This window comes from Cryphonectria parasitica (genome assembly GCF_011745365.1).
Source record: "Cryphonectria parasitica EP155 unplaced genomic scaffold M406scaffold_4, whole genome shotgun sequence".
Classification (NCBI taxonomy): domain Eukaryota; kingdom Fungi; phylum Ascomycota; class Sordariomycetes; order Diaporthales; family Cryphonectriaceae; genus Cryphonectria; species Cryphonectria parasitica.
In genome coordinates, this window is record NW_024468912.1 from 4,743,304 (window position 1) to 4,761,163 (window position 17,860).

The following is a 17,860-nucleotide window of genomic DNA, read 5'->3' on the forward strand; positions in this document are numbered from 1 at the left end:
ACGTGCTGTCAACACCCCTGAAGAATAGCACATGCACGATACTACCGTAGTACAACATTTTTATGTTTAGGGCCATCTATTACTGTACTTGATCTGAGCCGCCATCGAGGAGGCGATGTGATCTGCCTCTTTCTTTCTTTTTCTTCTCCTTCCTATTTCCCCTTTTTGTCACATGTGACGCCCTCGGGATCGCCAAGGTCGCTGATCATCAACGGCCGAATGGGGGGGAAAGGAGGAAGGGAAGGGATTCTCCACGATGTTGGTAGCGAAGCGGAGGTTTCTTTTTGATTCCTATCTTGAAGCAGATCTTTTTTTTTGGGGGGGGGGGGGTAGTTGATCTGCCTTGTGACCAGGGTATCGAGGGGGGAAGAAAGACAAGAGAAGTACTATGGTACAAGGACAAGAAGGGGGGAACAGATATTGTCCCTGGTGCCAAGACAAAATTAGAAACTTAGCATCAATTGGTGATATCAGAACAACGGGAACGGTTTTATCAAAATAGGGGGGGTCAAGCATCAGGGCAAGAGAACAAAGGCAGTAAAAATCAAAACGTGAGCCGATGAATGGGTTCTTGCGCACACACGCGACCCATTGCGAGAGTATTGTGAATGGGGGGTTGACCTCCTCTTGTCTCACTGCCTTCACCACACCTCTGATCTAATATCTGTAAACAACAATCTCGTCATGACGTGTAAGAGAATATCCAATCGAGATTGGGAGGAGGTGGCCCAAGATGAAATATGGAGGCCTGCTGTACTAATAAAAGGACAAACCTTGTCGGCCGAGTTGCTCAGTCGCATCCGTGCGTGGGGGGGGACTCTACCGCTCTAGGAAGGCCATGAGACAAAAAAGTAGCATGTCATCAACCTCGCCCCCAAGGGAACCGAGACACCGGTAACGAGCTTCGTTTAAGCTTGTCGAGTAGCAGGGACAAGCCCCCGTTCTTCTGCAGACGCTTCTCTGATGATATCTCGATCATATAGATATCACATAGATGTATGGACATATATATAAACTCTGTTTTGTTGTTTCAAAATGGAAAGACAGGATCAGTCAGCGCTCTGTCAGCCCTCCTCTGTGCTGAGTGATTTTTCTTCCCTCTTCTCATTCACCCCCTGGCTCTTCCCTTCGTGCGGGGCTAGGTAAAACAGGCTTTCGGTCGTTGCTGATCATCCGACTCGGCCGGTGATCGAGCATAACTTTGTGGTTCATAATACAGTACTGTACTAGGGGAACAAGGTCGGCAGGACAAACTGATTGCCTGCTTCCCACGACTCATGCGCTTTTGTATAGCGGCTTTGCGGGAGCACTGTACCATAGTAGAGCAGCTAGCCAGGGCAAGCTCTGAAGGGAGTTTGGGTTTTCTCCACGCCATGGCGCCACTACTTAGTATATAGTAGTAGCACTACTACTATAGCTCATTCCCCATAAGCTCAGAGATCTCCTGCAGCTGCAGCAGGCCGCAGTAGGGAGGGAAGAAGTATTACTCAGTCCTAGGGTTCCCTTCCACTCCATCCTTTCCCCTTTTTCTCTCTATTTCCATCCCTCCGTACAATCTGGTCATGACGGGGGACACGAGACGAGACGAGACGAGACGAAAGGATGAGACAAGGCACTCAATGGACGGATGATGCAGAGCATGATTGTGTGTGTGTGTGTGTGTTTGCGGGGGGAGGGGGGATTCCCGGCCGAGAAAACCGTTTCATATCCATAGAATTATTGCATTTTCTTCCCTCTCTCTCTTTTTTTTTCCTCTTTCGAACCTGGGACAATAGGCGAAGCACACGGTTGTATGGGCGCTGGCCCGCGCACTCCCCTGAGGGATAAGGTAGAACAAACAGGACAGCCGATGCGAGACGCGCTACCGGGGCCATGTGGATGGATGGGATGTAATACCTACGGGCGATGGAGACATTACCATGGTACATGGGTTGCATGGGACGGGTTTTGTGGGTTTGTAGACATGGTTGTCAGACGAGCATGGGAGGGGCTCGGAGATGCCATCTGTATCTGGCACGTCGGGAGAGAGGAGAAAACTCGAGAAGGGTGTATGGTAATCATAATCATAATAATAATAATAGTATATAGTACCATTTGGTAGAGACCCCGTGACCGTGGTCGTGACCTTGCCCGTGATCTTGCGCCTGCAGCCCTGGAAATGAGATGAGAGCGCCTGTGTTGCAAGGTTTCAGACGGGAAAACACAGAGGACAAGGGCAAAGAGAAGGATGGTACGTGGAGATGATGGAGGTGGATACTGAAGCATAGGCAAAGACAAAAGTAGTTACTTTGTTACGACGTCGGAAGAACTATGGTGGAATACTCCGCAAGAGAGGGGGAAAAGGGGAATTAAAGGAATAGATGGAGATGACGAGGGTGACGATGATGATTCAAGAAAAGAAAAAGAAAAGCGCAACTGAGATTCCTCATCTCGATTGCATCAATGCTGCAGAAGAGTCAAGATGCACGACGTCAATGCCATCTCAGACATGCAACCCTCATACTTCCCCATACCTCGGTTTTCACATTTCGGACCTTTCCCATACGTGGTAATAATTATCATCGTGGTGGTGTAATAAGACCTCGAGCCTACTTCAGACCTTAAGATCATCGCCTGAAAATAAATGCCATCTGCTACTGTACGGGAAGTGGGCGTTTCATTGAGACTAGAGACCTTTCCTTGACAGAGATGCCCAAGCCCTGAGGGTAAAGAACAGAGCGAGAGAGGGACGGGTTATCGAAGTTCCCTCGTTTGTGTGGGGACCCTGTGGGACTACCGTCTGTGGGCGTCCTGCGAAGTATCCCCCTAGGGTTAGGTACATAGTACGTCGATGGCATGTTCCCACCTGTCCCCGCATTGTTCTGGCCTCCGAATCATCTGTGCGAGAGGAAGCAAGAGCCCAGGGGTGCCGGCCAGCCCCCCCCCCCCGTCCCTCCTTCCCCGAAACCTAGTAACCCCGAACCTTGCAGGAGCGTTTTCTCTTTCAACCATAGGTAAGTATGCTTTCCTAGTACGGCAGATCTTCACCACTGATCAGCATCTCTAATCATCATCATTACCACCACTGCAACCATCCACCACCCACACTAAACCCCCAACAATCGAGCTACACTACCACCGCCACCCACCTACCGGCCGAATAGGAGACCATCTCTCCGTGCCAGTGGCTCTGGATCTATTCTATTTTCTCCCAACACGCTGGTCCTGCCAGGGGTCACCTCCCACTGCATTGGTTCCCGGTGCGGGTACTTGCAACCAACACCACCACTACCAAGAAGAGATCGACATTTCATCCGCCGGACCGGGCGAACCTCGTTTCAATTTTACCAAAAAAAAAAAAAATTTTCTTGTTCTTTCCTCTTCCTAAGCAAAAAAAAGATCCCCTCTGTCTGGCCTGGCCGTATCGAAACATGGTAGGGCAGAGAAACTGGGCCATGGCCAGGGGCAGGGCTAGGGCATGGGAGAGGATCATGTTCCTTCCCACTCCCCCCCCCTCCCTCCTTGGTCTGGTTGATATCCGACACACACACAGACACACACCTGTATCGATCTTGCAGGTCCTATCCATCATCCTAACCTCCGCCCGTTGCGACCCTACCTGGAAGGCCTTATGCAACCAGGCAATCTCATGTGCCAGCCTGTCGCCTCATCCTCGCCTCATCCGCTCAGGCCCGACGCCCACAGCACAATTTCAGAGATTCCCACAGATCGACATGACAGCTGCACTTCCGCAATTAGACGCCGCACGGTGATTTAACGAGGCCCCGCCTGGGTCTTAGCTACGATAGTAGTTCGTCTTCCCTGGGCTAGGCTGGGCTGGGCTGCCTCCAGCCAGCAAGCAAACAAACACGCTTACACAGGAATCAGTACCGCAGTACTACGACCTACTACAATGTACGTATAAACAACCAACGCCCTCTCTGGGACCACCCAGGGCCGGCACTTCCGCCAATGTCCCTGGCTCATTCATTACATACCGTACAGTACGATTAAACCATCTACTTACTCACCGTGGTTAATTTTAGTCCCCGGTTAGCCCTGCATAGTACGTCTCTCAGGGCGCTGCGACAGCCAGCTTCAAAGGTCCTCAAAGGACTAAACTACTATAGTAGCCTTGTTGCCGGCCCTCCGCCGCCCGCCCCCTACCCGACCGACCAAAAAAGACCTGCATTGGCGCTACACGGCCTTTCAGCATCATACCATAGCAATCTCCATCAGGGTGGGGAGAAAAAGCGGTTAAAGTGCGGCATCACTCTTTTTTTCCCTCCCCCCTCCTCCTCTTTGAGTCCACCGCCACACAAGGTTGTTGTCTTGTCTCACTCATATACCGCATCCTTTGTTGTCTCTGGCCGCGATTCATGGTCTTCGGGCCCGAAGCCCTTGAGGTCTAGCTTCTGCATCTCAACAAAGAAGGCCAAGATCGTGAGACGACGCAAGACACGGACTCAAATCCCATTCTGCTCCTCCGCTTTCATCATCAAAGCTAGTCTTCAGCGCTGGCTGTACTGAACTTGGGGAGGACCTGGGTCACATCAAAATTGTTCATCATCATCCGGGGTGATACTACTACACCAGTTGGACCTTCACCAGCCCGCTACACTACTTATACTTTACTCACATTTACATTCTCTCGGCCGAAATCCCGCGCACGTCGGGATTTTTCTCTCGGGCTGGCTTTTGGGGGACTTTTTATGCTTTCTTCCTTCTGTCTCTACTTCTGTTTATTTTTTTAATCTTTGATTTTCCTCTTGGGACGGCATCTTTGCGCTTTTCATGCTGCGTTCTCATGCACCAACTTTTACAACTCTCCAGCGATCAATTACTTTCAACTGCACCAACTCGCCACGATCTGAGACCCCACACACCATCACCCGCCGCGCATCCTACGACCTCCTGCGGCCTCTTCTGCGACCGCCTTCCCGCCGCCCCGGGTACATCCACTCCCGATTTGAGATCTTTGTCTCACCTACCCTTTTTTTTTCTTCTTCTTCACATTTTATTTTATTTTCTTTATTCCTTTCTTCTTTTCGTCCTTTTGCTTCTTTTTTCGGAGCTTCATGCCGCCTCGGGCCGAGCATGGCAGCCCCTATAGCAGTCCAGCCTCAGGACAACGGCTCTGGATACATCACCTCGGCCAATGTCCCGGGTTCAACGACTGGACCTAATACTTCTAGTACTACTACTACTACTACTACCGTCCCCCCCAGCCAGACGACAGACCGGTCAGCACCAGTCGCTCACATGACGCCGACCATGACGACCATGGTGTTTGACAGCTCGGGGCCCGCCGGCAGGGCTGTGAAGCGGCCCCGGCCCGTCAAGAGCTGCAACTCGTGCCGCCAGCGCAAGCTCCGCTGCGACAGGTCGTGCCCATGCTCACAGTGCCTCAAGTCCAACAGGCCCTGCAAATATGCCTCCGAGAATGAACCCGCCGGATCTGAGGGTTCTGATGTCGAGGGCTCCCCGAGGCCTACCAAGCGCCAGCAGCAGCACCGCCCCCCACCCTCCTCCTACGCTACTGACACGCCCACGCCCACCACAGCCCACCAGCAGTCGGTCGCCGGGTTCAGCACCTCGGGCGAGCAGGCTCGGGTAGCTGCCGGCACCGCCTCGGTCGTGGAGCAGCTTGGTGCCAGGTTGGACCGTCTGGAGAGGCTGGTCCTGCTCAATAACAGCGACAACAATCACAACAGTTATGTCAATGGCTCCTCTCCATACGCGCTCGAATCTGGCGTCCCGAACAGCAGCAGCAGGGACCCCTACTCAATACACCCCGCTTCTGTGGCCGCAGCATCAACTACCATCCGAGGCCTCAGCGTGAAGGGGAACCTGAGGACGCGCTTCCTCGGCCAGAACAGCACCAGAGTGCTGCTGAATCTGTTCGACGAGGCCAGGGATTTCATGTTCAACGGGTCACGCGTCGAGGACATCAAGAACCTCTTTGGCCAGCTGCACAAGATCTACAAGGCTATCTCAGAGGAGAACCGGAGGGGCTTGGCCCCAATCGCCGTCTTCACCGACTCCATGCTACCCGTGCAAAAGAGAATGGCCGATATCCTCCCCAACAAGGTCATCTGTGACCGCCTGCTGGACGCCTACATCACCATGTCCGAGGGGCTTTACCGCATCATCCACGTGCCTACCTTCCGGGCCGAATACGAGGCCTTCTGGCAGCAGAGGCCGGTGTCGGATGCCTTCCTCCCTTGCCTGATGTGTATGCTGTCCCTCGGCGCCAGGTTTGAAACGGACAAGCGCGGCCTGAGCCACGATCGTGCAGACGGCATTCACGCTCCAACCGCGTGCGCTCTCGCCCGCGCATGGCTGGACGGCCTGCGAGGGAAGCAGCTGGTGGACATCAACACGCTACAGTGCGAAGTGCTGCTGCTGCATGCCAGGCGGATGATGTGCTCACGGAACCAGGAGTCATGGACACAGCTGGGCTTCATCGTTCGAATGGCCATGACCATGGGTCTTCACAGAGACCCGGACGAATTTCCACAAATCAGACCCTTCTACGCGGAGCTGCGTCGGCGGCTGTGGTACACCGTTATGGACATGGACCTCCACGTTGCCCTGGCCTGCAATCTTCCCTGCTCCGTGCGCGAGAACGAGTACACCTGCAGACCGCCCGGCAACATCGATGACGCCGACATCTACCCAGACATGCTCTCACTTCCGCCATCAAAACCCATTGATGAGTTCACCAACACCCAGCTGCAGGCCTATGCCTCGCGCACCCTACCGCACCGTATGCGCGTGTCCAGCATCATCAACAGCCTTGACACGCTGCGTGGCTTCCGGGAGGTGCTCGACTGTGGCACCCAGCTGGAGCGCCTCCTCGACGATGTGAACCACCTCTTCCCCCGACGCAACCAGAGCCTCAACAACTCCGCCAAGTTCAAAGACTGGCGCATGCGTGCCCTACTGGATATGCACGTCCGCCGACCGCTCCTCGCTCTCTACCGGCCCTTCGCTCTCAGCACGGTTGAATGTCCCGAGCACATCACCACGGGCTACCTCAAGTCGTCTATGGTGATGCTCACCTACCTGGATGAGCTAGATCCGCTGGTGCCTGGGTTCTCGGACGTGTGCCACATGTATCACATCGTGCTTAAGCACGACATCATGCAGGCCGCCTTCTCCGTGTGCTACTTCATCAAGCTCGCGCACGAGCAGGAGCGGGCACGCAATGGTGGCCTCGTCGCCATCAATGGCCAGCTGCCCAGCCCAGAGGCACAGCACCGCCCCGGTGAGCTTGGCTTCATCGACGCCCTCGACAACCGCATGGTCTGGTCTCTGCAGGGCATGATGCGCGCCGTCCAGAACACGCTGGACCACTCCATCGCCCTGGCCACCGACTCGAGCTGCGACCTGAAGGATACGCTGGTGCTGGATGTCGTGCTGAACAGTGTGAAGTGGGACGGGGCGGACGAGAGGATCAGGAGGATCACCGACGAGCTTAGCAAGATCGTCGAAGTCTGCCTGGCAGCCCTCAAGACAAGTCCTGAGGGTCTTGCCAGCATGCCGGTGAGTAAACATACCATCAGCGTCTGAAGGGCGTACTTGTCCAGCAGGGCGGGCGAATACTGATGCTCAGAGACAGCTGTCTAGCCCCACCACACCGCTCGACCCGTACGGGTCGCAGAGTCTGCAGCAACAGCAGTACGATCCAGCCACGGCAAGTCTTCCCCCACACTTCTTTCTAATCACCTGCTCGTATGTCTTACTGCGGCTAACATGGTTCCTTTACAGCAGTTTTTCGAGGACCTCTCCTTCTGGGACATGGACCAGTGGGATCTATCCAGCATGCCCATGACTCTGAACTAGGCTGCTCGATGTCTTGTCGGCCAGTCGAGATTTGCCATACTTGACACGACCTGAGCGTCACAACACAATCTAGAAATGTGAAAGAAGAAAAAGAAATAGAAATGAGGGAGGTGATGACATGAGATGAAGCGGGACGGACGCTCCTCCCCTTAGGCCACCCTCTGACAGTGGTGGCTTTGATCTCTCTTTTGCTTTGATTTAAACTCCTGAACGCTTGATACCCCGAATTTCCGTCCGCATCCTTATGTGTTTGATACATGGCGTTCATTCCTGCCATCAGGCAGGCACCGTTTACTAGATTACGTTACTACTCATCAAGAAGAAAGAGTCTGGTTTTTGTTTCAGTTCCATTTTTTTTCTCTTTTCATTTTCGTTTTAAATCCGTCCTTGTTTTTCTATCTCAAAAGAAACGGAAGGCCGGGAAATTTAGATCTGCATTCATAGACCGCACTGTCGCTATCACACGATATATACCCAATCCAGTTCTTTTGTTTCTTCTTTCTCTCCACTTCTCGTTTGTTCCCTTATTTCTTCCTCGTCCTCCCCTTTCGACTTAATAGCACAATCATACCCAGTCAGAAAACGCTTAGCCGACGAGAATAGGCGCCTGCCCATCGTACCGGCTCCCTTCAGCGGCATCCACGAGAAACCTCGCGACGGCGTCTCTGGACACAGTCGCCATCAGCCCCACCGTCCCGCCCCTGCTGGGATCAAAGACCTTTGCAACGGCACCCTTCTCTCCGCTGGCCTCCTCATTCTTCTTCTCCTCCACAAGCCGCGTCGGGCGCGCCATGACGAATACAGCCGTCCCGCGTCTGAGCTCCTGCTCCACGGCGTCGTGGTCAGCGTATTGGTAACGCATCCCGCTATGGCGGAATAGAGCGCGCAGGGCCCAGTGGGTGTGGGGCGCCGAGCTGCCGGCGCCCAGGGCCGAGAGGACGACGATCTTATCTCCTCGTCGGTGGGTGGCCGAGAGGGCCGAGAGGACGTTTGCGGTGCTATCGGCCATCATTCGTGGGGCGGAGTCGGTTGGATGGGGGGCCGCGAAGGGGTTGTCAGTGGTGCGGCGGGCGTTGAGAGTTGATATGACAACGAGCTGCTGCGCGTCTGCTGTGGGCGTGCTGGTGGTAGTGTCTACGGTTGATGTCGCCGTCTCGATGGCTCGAGCCACGTCAGAAGGTTCCAAGGGAGTGCCCTGGATGACGTTGAGCTGGCCCTTCTCCTGAGCCGAAGCGGCGGCGGCGGAGGAGGACAGGAGGGTGCCTGGGTTGCGGACTAGAGCGGTGACTGTGTGGCCGCGGTTGAGGGTTTCCTGGAGGACTAGCATGCCTGTGCGGCCGGTGGCTCCGAGAAGAAGGATCTGCATGGTGTTGGGTTGATTATATGGGTGTTGGGTATTGGAGTTGGAATGGTATTGTGTGGTGATGGGCGTTCTCTTTCCTCAGAGAATGATATCACAATGAATCTGGCTCGATATATACGTGCTGACGATGGCGATACTTTGATTCTTTGTTCTTGAACTGAGATGCTTGGAAGGGAGAACTGATCGAGGCAAAAGAAAAGAGATGGTGAATACATTGATAGTTATATGTATTGAGAGGATCCGGATCCGAAGACTCGGCCGCGGATATCGGCCGAGACTTACAAAACTGCCCTGGACTGATAGACGGACAGCGGGGTATCGTGAACAATACATGACCCGACTGACTAATGCTACGAATCCTTTTCATTTCACGTATCTGTCTTCTTTAGAAGGGCGCCCTGGGCACTCAAGCATGGGTTACGCCTATCTGTTCTGTTGGTAGGAAAGGGAGACAGGCAGGCTTGGGGGGGGGGGGGACCGGAGCCGGAATTCTTTCGGCCGAGGATTATGGATCTCAACGACGCGGGCTACTGCTCTGCCACGATTGTCCCCCAGAGAGGGAAGATGGTAAAATACTTACTTGAAAAGCCTTGTCTAGGCTGGTAAGGTTGAGATCTTGATATGTCAGTGAAGGGGGATAATTTGTCACTTTGCATTTCTATCAGTTTGTCAGGTTCTGGTTGATTTACTGTATGAGAAGAAGAAAGGAAGAAAAAGAAGAAAGAAAAAAAGAGAAGAAAAAAAAAAAGGGGGGGGGGGGGTAAAAACAGCATAAAGATGAAATGGAGAATAGATCTACATATGTATTTTCAGTACTTACTGAAATACCCGTCAGTTCCAAGCAGCCTGGAGCAAGTAAGTGCACCAATCCACCCTCAAGGGCAGAGGATCACAATAAATGTAAGTGGCTGGTCGAGTGGTGGGTGGCCTCCAGGCACCCACGGATTGCAATGCATGCACTACTTGCTGATCCTGCAGCTGCAAGAAAGGACCACGGCGGTTCAATGGTGCGGCGCTGCTGCTGCTGCGGCCCCCTCCACCCCTCTTACCCTTCTCAGAAATGCACAGTCCATATAAGTATACATGCATTAGTCCCGTTACCCACAGAGGGGTTGTCGCCGCCGTCGTCGTTGGAACTTGGCAGGCTCGGGCTGCGCCTTGTGGCTTTGCGAATTTTTGACGAAATCTCACCAGTTAACCCATTCGATCAAGAACGCAGTGGCACGGAAGAAATAAAAGTATCGCCAGCCTGCTCACCGCTTTGCTAGACCGTTTCTTGCGATTTCCCCAGCTAGTACTTTTGCTTTGCCGATTATTATGCCACAGAACCCATCGTGACAGTTCAAGATCAACGAAAAGGGAAATAGAAAGGAAGAATGAAAACGAAATAAAATCTTAACCCTTTTTCTATATAATCCGAATCAAGATGACAGCCAATCAGTCACGTCGTCGCAAAGAGCAGCAGTACGAAGGAGGATGCCCTGAGCCCCTCAATGCGACAAGCACCACCCCTACGAGATCCGAGTCCTGCTCCGGCCCGCGGGTGCTGAAGGCGGGCGCCACCGACCGGGAGGCACGATACCCGGCAATGAAGATGGACAACCTCGTCTTTCGGCCGCTGGACACGACGGGCGACTGCACGCGGTTTATTCAGATCGAGCCAGCCGAGAGCGATGAGGACCAGATTGTGTGTCGGCATGTGCATATTTCTTTCCGGGATCGGCCCAAGTATGAGGCCTTGTCGTATAGTATGTTGGTGTGGTTCTTCTCTCTCTCTCTCTCTCAGACTCTCTCCCTCTCTCTACTGTCCATGCAGGTCTCATTGTAGATTGACTAATTTCGTTCCGCACCTCTTCTTCATCAGAATGGGGCGATGTAAAAGACAAAGAGACCATCATCCTCAATGGGTTCGAGCTCGCCATCGGCAAGAACCTGCGTGCCGCGCTGCGCTTCCTCAGACGCCTCAACGGGCAGGCCAGCTACAAGCTCTTCTGGATCGACGCGCTGTGCATCAACCAGGATGAGCTCGATGAAAGGACCCGCCAGGTGCAGTGGATGGGCCAGATTTATTTCAGGGCCAGGCGGGTCATCGTCTGGCTAGGAGACAAGTACGCCCGGTACCAGCAGGAACTCAGCCCAGATGCTTTTGAAGAGATGCTGCGGGAGAAGCAGGCGCAGTATGGCCTGGAAGAGTGGGAGGTGTCCGAATTTCAGAAGTCGTGGCGGATTTCAACGTCGGTTCTCAGTAGCGACACGAAACCTATTGGGGGAGGGGCAGGCGGAGGCGGAGGCGGAGGTGCAGCTGTATCGCCTCCTGGCAAGACGACCAAATCCTCCACTCCGCCATCGCCGTCACCTCCATACGAAAAGAAAATCGACAGAAGCGGCAGCGGCAGCGGCAACAGCATGGCGGTGGCGACCCTCTCGAACAGGCAAAGGGCCGAACTGGTGCAGTCGATGGCCGAAGAACTCGTCACAGATGGCTACTGGCAGAGGTTATGGATCATCCAGGAGATCGGCCAGGCCAGGGAGATCCAAGTCTGCTTCGGCACATGGGCCTCCCCCTGGTCACACTTCATCACCTTCCTCCAGTTCTACTTCTCGAGAGGCAGGCCTTTGGCCCTGGACAAACAGCTCCGCAACGAGTCAAACCAGAGCCACACCCTCAAGCAGCTCCTCGAGGACCACCAGGACGCCCTATGCGAGGACCGGAGGGACAAGATCTACGGCCTCGTCGGCCTCGCTGCTGACGCCACGCGGTTCCCTATGGACTACTCCAAGTCGGTCTTCGAGGTCTGGACCGATACTATGGAGTACATGAAGACCCATGACCTGCTCGAGGACACGGACCTGATCGCCTTTGCGCGTCTGGTCCGGTCGCTGCTCATGGACGACCCTGCTGAGGGGGGTGGGGTCGGTGGCGGGCCGCTGCTGCGGAAGATGTTGCCGCCGCCGAGCAGCTATTACACCATGGCGCAACTCCCGCTAGCTTCGGCCGCCGCAGAGGCTGACTTTGCGGGCCAGCAACCGGGTAAAGTGTCGTTTGAAGTGGACTCGTACGTGCTGGGGTATATTCGCACGCTGGGTCCGGCGACAGCTGACTTTTTGTCCAAGCTGGACACGGTGGCCGACTGGAATGCGGCGCTGCATGCAAATTACAGACAGGATGTTGGTGCTGCCAACAAGGAGAGCAAGCTCCTCCTGCGGTGCGTGTTGGACCAGAATGACGAGGCGCTGGGGAATATGGCGCTGGGACATGCAGGTGGATTGACTTGGGCTGTGGGAGAACATGAGCCTGGAAGTTATGACTTGCGCCTCATCCAGGACCATCAGAGGGTTGAGCTCGATCAGCAGATCACCCAGACTCATCAACACAATCAAGGCGGCGGCAGTGGAGGAGGCGGAGGAGCAGTGACAGCCACAACAGCAACAACTTCGAGCTTTTCTTCTTCTGTTAGCAGCAGTACCAGCGGCGGGCCCAGGTTATACCAGCTTCAATACCTCAAGCCAACCTATCAATTTCCCAAGCTGGGCATTGCACCAGCCTCGGCACAGCTGGGCGACCTAGTGTGCCGGGTTATGCAGCTCGAGAAGGCGATCGTGCTGCGCATCGTAGCGGGCCAGGGCGAGTTCGGGGATGATGCAGTACACTTGCGCGTCGTTGGCACCGCGGCGGACTCGGAGAGTGTGGCGGGGGTGTATTTGGACCATGAGGAGGAAGGAAATTCCTTTTTCGATCAGACCGTGGGCTTGTCTGTTATGATGGACGCGCGAACTCTTTACAAGTTGATTTCGTGATTCGATTGCGAGGGTGTTGTGGACTTCTTGGTTGCGTGTACTTGCAAAAAGGGTTGGGCGAGATTTTTTAAATTCAAGTGCTCGAGTGCTGTTGAGGAAGGTGTGTCTTTTTGCCGTTCCTTCCCGCCTATTCCTCAACACATTCGGAAGGCGGGGATTAAAATTGTCTCCTCCAACTACAGCGACGTCCCAAGTCCACTTGTATCAGCCTACTTTGTACTTAAATTGATGGTGGTGGATGGCATGTTTGTGGGAGATTCTTTTGTACATATACATAAGGTGCAGTAAGACAAACAGCGGGAGGCCTACAGCTAATGCTGATCAGTATAACCATAGCTAACATCAACTATACAACCTCGAATGCTTTGGAAAACATCATTACATGAATAACAACGGGATCCGATCATTATCAGAAATGCCGTCGCCATCATATCCTATATTGGCACGCACTTCCAGAATCAGCTGCAGCAGTGCGCCTCGCTTGCTCCAGCTCACGCAGACGGCGCGCCATCTGCAATCAACACACCACCACCCCCAGACCACCAAACACACAAACCTCGAAGTCGAGCGCAAGTTCCAGCCAACGGCGACCTCTCTCCATTTGCTAGCCAACAACGCAGGAAGCCCAAAATTCACCTCGCTGGAGCGTAATCCAACCTCGGGCCGCCGGATCGAGGATCTCTACTTCGACACGCCATCACTCGTTCTGATGAATCAGGGCATCTACGTCCGCCGCAGAAATGGGTGCCTGGAGGCCAAGCTGCGTGTGGGAGGCGATTACGTCAGGTCCGCATTTAGCGAGACGAGGGATGCAGCAGAGATCTTAGCTGCGATTGCTCGACATGTGCCTCAGGTAGTCTGTCTGGACGAGAAGGGCGGCAAGAACGAGAAAGAGAGCCTGGAAAGCCTACTACGAGGCCGAGGAAGCGTCGTAAAGCAGGTCGCGGGGTTTGTGACTGTGCGCAGCGAGTATACGGCCAACGGCAGGTTTTCTATCGTCATTGACGAGATGGACTTTGGGCACAGGGTCGGAGAGGTTGAACTGGAGAGGCATGTCGCGTCGCTCGATGGGGAAGACCATCATGCACAGGCTGAGGCTCAGGCTGAGGCTGCTACACAGATGGGAAAGGAGATTGATGGATTTATGAGGGTCTACTCGTGGGCTTTCCCGGCTGGTGAAGATCCGGTGGGCAAGTTGGCGGCGTATTTCTCACGGGGACGAGACGGTCATCTTTGAATAAAAACCTGCTTCTTTGTACCTTTCATCTCACCTTGTCTCTCAATTGCCTCAAGTAAGTCAATCAACTATTCAACTTTTTCTCTTCTTTATCTTCTTCTTGAACAAGATATCCAAGTCTAAATCCGCAAGCAAAAACATGTGAAATCAATTTCCCTCAAAACAGGCTTAGACTTCTCTCTCCACAAGACGGGATTCCCCATCTGTGGGGCCGTATTGGGGGGGAAGGCGCTGGGGAAATCCTCCTAGGCTATCTTGGCTGCCACCGCCCCTTTGTGTTGGCAGGTACGTGTGTGTCTGGGGAAGGTGTACTCCAGTGGCGGTGGTGGTGGTATTTACTACTGCCCAAGTACTTTATTAACCTCGGCTCGTTCCACTCGACAACATCTCTCCCCCGCAGGATACATGAACCGACGCCCTCGGGAATTATATTGTCAACTCATCCATTCAAGTGAGCTGTTCTTTCGAGGAGTGACGGGATTTCCATATCTCCAAATCCCGAGGCCAGTCTCTAACATACTTAACACGCACGACAATCTATGCTCTACTCAGTTCCATCGATCCGGACTTGATCAAAACATCCCCAAGGATATCACAATTCTACTTTACACATACAAACCTGTGCTTGAACACAATCGTGCCATCTTGAGCCCTATCGAGACTCACTATCCTCCTTCACCATAACATCACCACCACCATGGCACCCAAGCCAAAGGCACCGTGCTATGTCCTCGGCGTGGGCATGACCAAGTTCATCAAACCCCGCGGCAAGGTCGACTACACAGAACTGGGCTTCGAGGCCGGCGTCAAGGCTATGCTGGACGCCCACATCAATTACGACGACGTGGAGCAGGGCATCGCCTGCTACTGCTACGGTGACTCGACCTGCGGCCAGCGCGTCTTTTATCAGTTTGGCATGACCCAGATCCCCATCATCAATGTGAACAACAACTGCTCCACGGGGTCCACGGGCCTCGCCATCGGGCGCCAGTATGTGTCCAGCGGAGCTGCCGATTGTGTGCTTGTGGTGGGCTTCGAAAAGATGATGCCTGGGAGCCTGCAGACCTTCTTTAATGACCGCGAGAACCCCACGGGCACGACAGGTCTGATGATGGCCTCGACGCGTGGGTTCACAAAAGCTCCCGGCGCTGCTCAGATGTTTGGCAACGCTGGCAGGGAATACATGGAGAAGTAAGTGGTCAAACCAGTCACGTACTGTTAATTTAGGAAATACTCTCTCTCTCTATAGCAAGAAAAAGATGACTGACAAACATACACCGCACAGATACGGCGCGAAGGCGGAGGACTTTGCCGAGATCGCCCGCGTCAACCACGCCCATAGCGTCAAGAACCCCTACTCCCAATTTCAGGACGTCTACACCCTCGATCAGGTCCAAAAGGCCCCCATGATCCACGAGCCCTTGACCAAACTCCAGTGCTGCCCCACCTCTGACGGTGGCGCTGCCGCCGTCCTCGTCTCGCAAGCCTTTCTGGACGCCCGCCCTCACTTGAAGGACCAGGCTGTCCTCATCGCGGGCCAGTGTCTCGCCACCGACGCCCCTTCCCTCTTTTCCAAGAGCTCCATCGACCTCATGGGCCGCGAGATGACACAGCAGGCCGCCCGCACCGCCTTCGCTGAGGCTGGTGTGGGCCCGCAGGACTGCAGCGTGTGTGAGCTACACGACTGCTTCAGCGCCAACGAACTGATCACGCTTGACTTTCTGGGCCTGTCGGAGCCTGGAAAGGCCCACGAGATGGTCCGCCGCGGTGATATCACGTATGGTGGGAAGATCGTCGTCAATCCCTCCGGCGGTCTCATCTCCAAGGGTCATCCGCTCGGCGCCACAGGTATTGCGCAGTGCGCTGAGCTGGTCTGGCACCTGCGCGGCTGGGCCAACAACAGGGCGGTGGCAGGTACCAAGTACTGTCTGCAGCACAACCTGGGCCTGGGCGGAGCTGCTGTGGTGTCCGTGTACAGGCGGGCAGATGGGAGGGCCGCACCCCAGCTGGATGATGCCGCTGTGGGGAAGGTGAATGGGCTGGGGTATAATCCAGCGACGCAGGCCAGGGGCTTCACGGAGGCGCAGGCTCGTTCTGTGAGGAGCCAGAGTAAGATAAGTGATTGGGCGCTGCAGGACACACAGGAGAAGGTGCAGGCTCGGTTCTAGGTTGGTCATGTGTGTATGCATTGCTGAAAGAGGAGGAAAATAGATCAGACTGAAGAGTTGACCATTTCCATCTCTTTTGTATATTAATTAATTCCTACGGCACCAGGCATGTCATTGGATTTCCCATACCTACATTTAAGATCTTTTCACGCTTCAACAACTGGGTTTTTGTAGACTACTTGGTCTTAGTAGTCGACCATGAGGCCTTTCACTTATATCCTGTGACTTGATTCAGTACAGTACAATACCACTTACAACAACGCCCTCCACCCACCAGCCCTTGGCTTCTCGAGCCCCAGGAAATCCAGCACACAGCCCAGATGATCCACGCCCCAGAATCCCTCCTTCTCCCCCTTTTCGTTCTCACACACAATCCACGGCAGTCCAAACGCCCCATCCCCAAATGCCAGCGCCGTATTAGCCGTCAGCATCGCTTTGCCCTCCCCACCCGCAACCTCCAACACCTTGGCCACATCAGTCCCCGCCAAGCCAGAGATCACATCCCTCAGCACGTCCTCCTCCGCGACGTTGCGGCCCTGCGCCCAGTAGGCCTCGTACAAGGCGTCGATGGCCGGTATGATGGCACGCTGAGCCGTGGGGCTGGTCTGGGCCTCGCCTGTCAGGTGGGCTATGGCGCACAGGGCGCGCTGCACAGACAAGGTGCGGTAGGGGAAGCCGGTGGGGACTTCAGGGACAATGGGGACGTTGAAGTAACGGGCCCAGCGGACGCGTTCTTGGTTGGTATATTTGTCTTTGTCTGGTTTTCGAGGGAAAGAGGAGGGGAAAGGTGAGGGATATTAGGAAAAGGTTACTCAGGGGCTGTTTGGCTGGGGGGTTGGGCTTACTTTTGATAAAGATGGGCGCTGTGTTGCCTGCCATCTTCATGATCCCACCTAGGAATACTGGAATGTATGTGATTTCGCAGTTTTTGAAGACGGGGTCGTGCTGTGGAGGGGAAAAAATGCATGTGAATTAGTGATCAATCAAACTGATTGACTGCAGTTGCGTCTCGATAGGGACACTGGACGCTCACCCTGAGCACATAGTATGCCACATAGCCAAATGGCGACAGAATGTCAACATAGAATGTAATCTTCATCTTGAATGAGTGGTGCGGTCGAGGCAATAGTCTGTAGAAGAGGCGAACACCACAGTCTGCGTTGAAAGGGGAGGGGAAAAGGGCTCGACGTTCGTCGTTCGTCGTTGGTTATTTTTTTGATTAGTCGTGGTTTGGATTGAATAGAGGGACTAGAGGTCTAGTTTCCGCTGTGGGTGTGACGAGCTAGAAACAGCCGAGGATCTGGAGTGATTAGTCAACCTCTCCCCCTCTTCTCGATCGTTCAATACTTTTCTTCTTCTGTTTCTATTGTTATGATTATTTTATATATAAAGCTAATTCTACGAGGTTTCAAGCATTAATTCGTATGTCACTGATGTCTGTCTAATTCAGCAATTGAGCTGCTGGTG

At 54.0% G+C, this 17,860-nt stretch overlaps 6 protein-coding genes across 6 annotated transcripts; 4 read left to right on the plus strand and 2 right to left on the minus strand.

Moving 5' to 3' along the window:
- Positions 1-5,262: 5,262 nt before the first annotated feature.
- On the plus strand, positions 5,263-7,554 carry M406DRAFT_291001 (uncharacterized protein; the record flags this gene model as incomplete). The annotated part of the gene is made up of 1 exon (XM_040918935.1): positions 5,263-7,554. One exon carries the CDS (start codon positions 5,263-5,265, stop codon positions 7,552-7,554), a length of 2,292 nt encoding a protein of 763 aa, XP_040777483.1.
- An 859-nt stretch (positions 7,555-8,413) lies between these two features.
- M406DRAFT_351532 (NAD(P)-binding protein) lies at positions 8,414-9,542 on the minus strand (the record flags this gene model as incomplete). Its single annotated transcript, XM_040922632.1, has 1 exon — positions 8,414-9,542. The coding sequence occupies exon 1, from the start codon at positions 9,191-9,193 to the stop codon at positions 8,414-8,416; it is 780 nt and encodes a 259-aa protein (XP_040777484.1). The 5' UTR covers positions 9,194-9,542.
- A 1,242-nt stretch (positions 9,543-10,784) lies between these two features.
- On the plus strand, positions 10,785-11,287 carry M406DRAFT_256982 (HET-domain-containing protein; the record flags this gene model as incomplete). The annotated part of the gene is made up of 2 exons (XM_040917141.1): positions 10,785-10,938; positions 11,055-11,287. Coding segments are annotated over 2 exons (387 nt in total), but the record flags the coding sequence as incomplete, so codon positions are not given.
- Positions 11,288-13,403: 2,116 nt separating this feature from the next.
- Positions 13,404-14,225, plus strand: M406DRAFT_68851 (uncharacterized protein; the record flags this gene model as incomplete). The annotated part of the gene is made up of 1 exon (XM_040925207.1): positions 13,404-14,225. The coding sequence occupies one exon, from the start codon at positions 13,404-13,406 to the stop codon at positions 14,223-14,225; it is 822 nt and encodes a 273-aa protein (XP_040777486.1).
- A 697-nt stretch (positions 14,226-14,922) lies between these two features.
- On the plus strand, positions 14,923-16,393 carry M406DRAFT_255633 (nonspecific lipid-transfer protein, mitochondrial precursor; the record flags this gene model as incomplete). The annotated part of the gene is made up of 2 exons (XM_040917048.1): positions 14,923-15,416; positions 15,511-16,393. 2 exons carry the CDS (start codon positions 14,923-14,925, stop codon positions 16,391-16,393), a joined length of 1,377 nt encoding a protein of 458 aa, XP_040777487.1.
- Positions 16,394-16,556: 163 nt separating this feature from the next.
- Positions 16,557-17,495, minus strand: M406DRAFT_291007 (HCCA isomerase/glutathione S-transferase kappa; the record flags this gene model as incomplete). Its single annotated transcript, XM_040918936.1, has 3 exons — positions 16,557-17,150; positions 17,239-17,338; positions 17,427-17,495. The coding sequence occupies 3 exons, from the start codon at positions 17,490-17,492 to the stop codon at positions 16,645-16,647; spliced, it is 672 nt and encodes a 223-aa protein (XP_040777488.1). The 3' UTR covers positions 16,557-16,644.
- Positions 17,496-17,860: the final 365 nt, after the last annotated feature.